The sequence below is a fragment of the Austrofundulus limnaeus genome, unplaced genomic scaffold (genome assembly GCF_001266775.1).
Source record: "Austrofundulus limnaeus strain Quisiro unplaced genomic scaffold, Austrofundulus_limnaeus-1.0 Scaffold473, whole genome shotgun sequence".
Taxonomy (NCBI): Eukaryota; Metazoa; Chordata; class Actinopteri; order Cyprinodontiformes; family Rivulidae; genus Austrofundulus; species Austrofundulus limnaeus.
In genome coordinates, this window is record NW_013952875.1 from 106,693 (window position 1) to 112,683 (window position 5,991).

General features: G+C 39.1%; 1 protein-coding gene across 4 annotated transcripts in view; it reads left to right on the forward strand.

The window, feature by feature from the left end:
* The window catches only part of sclt1 (sodium channel and clathrin linker 1), a 17,774-nt gene that overhangs the window by 6,363 nt on the left and 5,420 nt on the right, over nt 1-5,991 (forward strand). For all 4 annotated transcript variants that reach the window (XM_014025401.1, XM_014025403.1, XM_014025405.1 and 1 more), the window contains 10 exons: nt 703-768; nt 1,449-1,519; nt 2,603-2,693; nt 3,065-3,156; nt 3,394-3,571; nt 3,763-3,861; nt 4,893-4,964; nt 5,082-5,156; nt 5,272-5,414; nt 5,495-5,687. In XM_014025401.1, coding sequence (XP_013880855.1) covers nt 703-768; nt 1,449-1,519; nt 2,603-2,693; nt 3,065-3,156; nt 3,394-3,571; nt 3,763-3,861; nt 4,893-4,964; nt 5,082-5,156; nt 5,272-5,414; nt 5,495-5,687 — 1,080 coding nt within the window. The remainder of the gene's footprint in view (nt 1-702; nt 769-1,448; nt 1,520-2,602; nt 2,694-3,064; nt 3,157-3,393; nt 3,572-3,762; nt 3,862-4,892; nt 4,965-5,081; nt 5,157-5,271; nt 5,415-5,494; nt 5,688-5,991) is intronic.

Here is a 5,991-nt window from a genome sequence, read left to right on the forward strand (position 1 = left end):
TATATATATATATATTTTTTTTTCCTTGACTCCTTTTTTATTGTGCACAAAAACCTGGGGTTGCATTCTCTCTTGCGCCCACATTTTTGGRGTTTAGCTACCAGTTGGCCACAAAGTGGCAGCTGTGATCACGGGAACATGAAGTTGCGTGGAGATGGTCTTGTAGACTTTTAACTTCAACATTCTCTCCTTTAGTTTCTTTGCTTCATGTTCAGTGTGGTGTACACAAYCATATCAAACTACCCAGTGACACGTTTGATCCCTTTAAATAGGCTGAGTGGCTGATGCAAAGCTTGTGATACTAATGAAGGTCAAACAGTTTGAAACATGACTGCAAAGATTAACAGTCTGTTTAAGACTAACAACAAATCTGTCATTTTTTTGCCTAATATTTGTAAAATAGCTGACAAATAAATTCTTGTCACATTTTTTTGCCTAATCACAGACTAAAATCACGCATATATGCATTTGACCCTTGCTTTTAACTGAATCATTTATCACAAGGAGTGAAGCATTGTTTCAGCGAGCTGTAGCAGCACCAGCAAAATGATCTGCCTCTGTATTACCATAAGGTATTCACCACTAGATGGCGCCATTATCATAGTAGTGAGGTTAATTGGGAGTTGTTTGGGTTCGGATATATGCAGGAGGTAATTACTGGYACTTAAATGCTATTGAATGCTCCTTTTTCTGCCATCGCAGGATCAGCTTGTTCAGTGCCAGCAGCACTCGTACAAACTCCAAGCGTCCAATCGGCAACTGGAATCAGTAAGTAATGCTTAATTAAAAGCATGTTAAATTACCGCCTTCCTATTAGCTGTGGGATCGAAATGCTTTGCACTTTTCCAAAATGAACCCTGTTCTAATAATTAATCTTGTAACTAAGTGAATTGGTTTCTAGATCCCTCTGGTGGTATGCGAGAAATGTCTTGTTTATAATGGTTTGTCAGCTCACTTKGTAATCCTCTTTCTTAGCTGTATGTTACTTCATGTCACTGAAATCACTGATACTTAAACACCTGACTACTCAGGTTCTTTTTTGAAAGAAGCTGACTTAACAGAGACTCTGCCTTATTATGGATATACCTAACGAAATACGCGTATACAGTATGTATGGTGTTTACTTGGCTCATACCCCAGTGTGTGTGCAGATACTATAGTAATACTATATCCCTCTAATGCATTTTTAATGTGCGGGTAAGCCTTGGGCTCTCCCCTCCTTGACTGTTCATGCAAGCAGCCTTTTTGAGTCTCTGCATGTGAGAACAATTGACTCTGCATTTGTGAGCGTGACACAGGCTCCTCAGGGTTTGTTCCAAAAGGACAAAAGAAAGTTTTAAGAGAGAAGTTTTGCTGGAAAGTTGCTTTTGATTAAAAAAAAAACTCAGAGCTGCGTGTTTAGAATCATGCCACACAAATGGCATTCTTGTCTTTCCTGCCACACACAGACTAACCAGCAGCTCCTGAAGACGGTGACAGAGCAGAGCACAGAAATGAAGGAGCTACACTGTCAGCTCAGGTAACTAAACACCCGAGAGATTCAAATTGGCTGCTGTCAGAGGTCTTTAGTTTTTATTATTATCGCCTAACCCAAAACATACTTCATGCTGAAGCCTCTCTTGTACCCTTTTGACAACAATTTCAGTCCAATTTGTTTAAATAGAAATAGGTTTAAAAGGTTTGTTTCGTGTGCTGTGACCTGCACATTGGGGTACAAAAGGTAAATTATGGTATTTAAATTACCAGTTTAACACTTTAATGTGTGAGTTATTTCAGTTTTTTTTCTTCTAGTTGCTCATACATTGTGCTTCCTTATAGTCACTTTTCAGACCAGATATACTGGATTTATTTTATTTATTTTTTTTATTATTAGTTGACTTGTTAAATTGCATCTCAAATCAAGCTGAGAACAGATATTCTTTGGGGAAATTTTATTTGCAAGATTTTTTTTCCTACATTGTACATATTGCATATAGATAATTAGCCAACAACTGGTTTGTGATTCATGATGTTTGCTGTCACTGTCAAGTTGCCCAAACACCGGCTGTGGCTTCAGGACGTCAATTTTCCTAACCATCAGCCCAGAACATAACCTCTTGTAATACTCCTCCACACCACCTCTACTCTGCAGTTGTTATGCTTTAAAATGACACTCTATTTATTTGTAATAAATAGGAATTAAATTTTTGGAGACAGGTGACTGTTCTACAGTTTTTCTGGGTTGTTTTTAGTACTTTTCTTTGATCCGAATTGAAATTTTTAAAACTGCTTGTTTAATTTTAACATCATTGTTACACTTGTGCACATTCATTTGATCAAATTACACATGCATTTGTCCATAAATGCAAATGATTCTGTACAATTTTCTTCTGTTTCCTACATTATCAAATGGTTATGTCATGTTGATCAGATGTATGTGCCTGTGTTGTACAATCTCACCCCCTATTAGTTCATCACATTAACCTTTCCATGCAAAATGATTGAACAAGTTCTCACAATATATCAAATTTCTAGACATTTCCATTACARTGGCAAAAAAAATGGTATCAAATTATCTGTCTTGTTTGCTTTAACTGTTACTTTTCTTTCCTGCCCAATATAGACAGGCCAAGACTGACCTTAGAATGGCCACAGCCAAAGTGGATGAGATGACCAAATTGTTGCAGAATTTCCAGGAACAGATGCAGAGAAGAGTGAGTACATTTAAATCCTAAATAAGGAAATTATAGGGCTAGTAACTTTTGAAGGCATCCATATCACCTGCTGACTTTCATGTCAATGTTTTAGAATCTTAGCAACACAATAAATCATATTGTTATTTTGGTCAAACCTCAAAAATGATGCCGTGGGTGGRTGATAACAGCACTAATAAATGGTTTACCCATCTAAAGGCAACATGGGGCGAATGGATCACACTGTCTGTATTTGAAACAATATTTTTTTTTGTTAAAACCAGTTATTTTGTAAGCATTGCTCTGCACTACAGACAGCTTTTTATTTTTCCAACATTTATTTAATTTACAGTAAGATTCCTCTCATGTTCAAACCTCCTGTGTGTTATCAGGASGAAGATGTGGCTGAGGCTCGTGGACGAGAGGACGCAGCAGACAGACGACTCCAGCAGCTTCAGACGACTTTGAGCCAACTTGAGACCAGGTGAGCATTTTATTAGCCGCCTGTTGCTTCACCTGTAATCCCTTTACAATCTCTGTCTCAGTAACTGACTGGAAGCCAACAAAGAGCGATTCTTTAAATGAATAAACTACTACAAAAAAGATTTTATAGAAAGTCACAGAATTTTATATCGGAGTTTTAAGTGTCACGAGGCCAGGCAGCAAGTCTCGGACTTTTTTTCTCCTTTTGCCGACTCTCACTGCTGTTCTCCGTCTTCAGGCTGAAAGCTGCCTCTCAGGAGGCAGAGGCAGTTCGCAGGGAGCAAGCTGTGTGGGAGAGAAAAGTCGGGGAACTCCAGACACGTTGTACCACCCTCGAAGAGGAGAAGTACGAGGCTCTGTCCAAAGTCAGAGAGAGTGTTCAAGTGGCTGAGGAGGCTGTACTGCAGAAGGAGCAGGTGACCGGAGTCTCTTTGTCTTTGTCCTTTATCCAGCTGACTTTTTTTTTCTTCTTTTCTTTTTCATTACTGGCTGTTTTCCTTTGAGTCCATCCACCATCCATGAATGGCTAAAGTTTTTTTTTTTTCACCTCACTGGCACTTTTCCCACTGAAATGCTTACCTGTTCCCATTTTTACTTTTTCCTGCAGTCACTGTTAAGAGAAAAGCAGAAGACAGAAGAGCTAGAAAAGACAAATGAAGCTATCAAACTGTTGATCCAGGAGGCTGCAGTCCGAACCAGGAAAGAGGTAGACATAACAAGTATTAAAATGAATAAACATTCCAGTTAAATGCATTCAGGGTGTGACTGAATTCTACTTTGAGCTTTATGCTAAATAGATTTTTTAAAATCACACTTTTTTAAAACTGCATATTTATAAATCTAAAACATAAAAGCACAGACGTTTCTACCTTTAATGAGGTTCACTTGGAGGAAGCACCAACTTTACAAGTCGGTTAGCCTTTTGCCTTGCTTGCTTAAACACATGAAWCCCCTAGCCAAAATCAGAGCACCCTGTGCAACCTCAGCCAGAAATGTGTTGATTAGTGCGCTTTTCTTTTTCATCCAGCTTGTCGACTTCTTAATCCTGTTAATACAGCACAGCATGACTGAAGCACAGGCCAGAATCTTATTCACTGGCTGGCCTTTTAAATGAAAATAGTCTGAGTGAGAGTTGATGCTTTGGAATTTCTGCTCAGATAATTGACTTTCGTACCTCCCAGGTACTTTTTGTCAGTGGACTTGAAATGTATTTTAAATATTACAGCTGAAGGAAGTACATTTTTTACCCTTATCTTCATTTTTACCTCATCTTCATTTAAAATGCACTCAGACGAAAGACAAATTTGGAAAATGAAGAATTAATCTCTGGGCTAGTTAACAGTGGTGGTTAGATTTTTGGACTTACCCGAGGACATAAATATCACTTAAAACTTTAGTTATCAAAGATGGTCCTTCTAAAATAGAGGCATTCCTTTACAGTTCACACTCACCTTTATCTGGTTTTTTTAACAAAATAAGGCTGTTGTTTCTTGGTGTCTTCTGAAAATATACTGTCTTACTCAAACACAAATTTAAAAAGTTGGGACATTGTGTAAAATATAAGTAAATATTATTGTAAATCCTTCCTTTAGTGTGGTATAAAATGTATTTATTTGTATTTTTGATTTGCTCAGTCAAGACAAAATCCAATACGAACCATTCAATTTGAATTGGTCTTCTGTGCTGGACATAGAACTAAGTGAGAATTGTCCTTTTTTTTCTCTTTCTTTCCAACAGGTAGAAAATGTGCGCAAACAGTGCAATGTGGAAATCCATCGCATGGCGGAAGAACTGTCTGCACTTCAGCTGGTACAAGCCTGTTCCTCTAAACGGATTTTCCTTTCAGAATCACACTAAACCTTTGTTAGTTTCTGCCTGTCTGCTTCAGTCTTGAACAAAGCCTTTCCYTGTCAACCCTTGTTCCAGGAGTGTGCAGATAAAGAGTCACAGATTGAAAGGTCCCTGCGTGACAGAAAAGCTGTAGAGGAGGAACTGGAGAAGGTATCTGTGAAAGCACCGATGAATTCACAAAGTTGCTGCTGAAGCTGGCTAAAGGCTTCTGCTATGGCTGCCTGGTGTGGGATTTTGTTTGTAATTGTGCTGTTTTCTGTTTCAGGTGTATAAAGAGGGCAGGGCGGAGCCGGAGTTCAGGAAGATCGACGCCCTTCATCAGAGGTGTCTAAATGCAGAGAGGCTAAAGGAAGACATGAGCCGCACTCTGCACAGCACGCAGAACAAACTGAAAAAGATGGAAATGGAGTAAGAGTGGTTTAGCGTTGCACCTGTTCATTTAAACTCTGATGCGGGAAATTAAGTCCTTCTTTTTCGTCCGCTTGTAGCTACAGCGAGGAGCTGTCTCGATGTCAGGAGGAGGTGCGACGGCTGCAGCGCTCACTGGCTGAAGCGCGGGATAACTGCGTTGGTGCCAGTGAGGAGCGACTTCAGCTGCAACAGGAAAACACGCGGCTCCACAAAGAGATGGACGAGCTGCGCAAGACCACCATGCTGGTCCAAATGAAAGCCAAGCAGAAGGTGATCAGACAGAAAAACACGAAATACACAACTAAACACTCTTAAAGGGATCCATGATCAGTTGTAACATTAGACTTTATTTCATAAGCATATATTTTAACTGAAAAATAAAGACTGTAAAAATACTGTAGGATGTTCACTTTTTATCATTTTTAAACTAGAAGTTTAAAAATATATTACACGGACGGGGCCATTTTATTTACACTCAAAGCATTCTGGGTAAATGATGACGTGGATAGGTCATCGGTGCGAGGCTGCTAGCGACCTATATCCACCCTAAAGTTTATTATTGGACAATATCTGA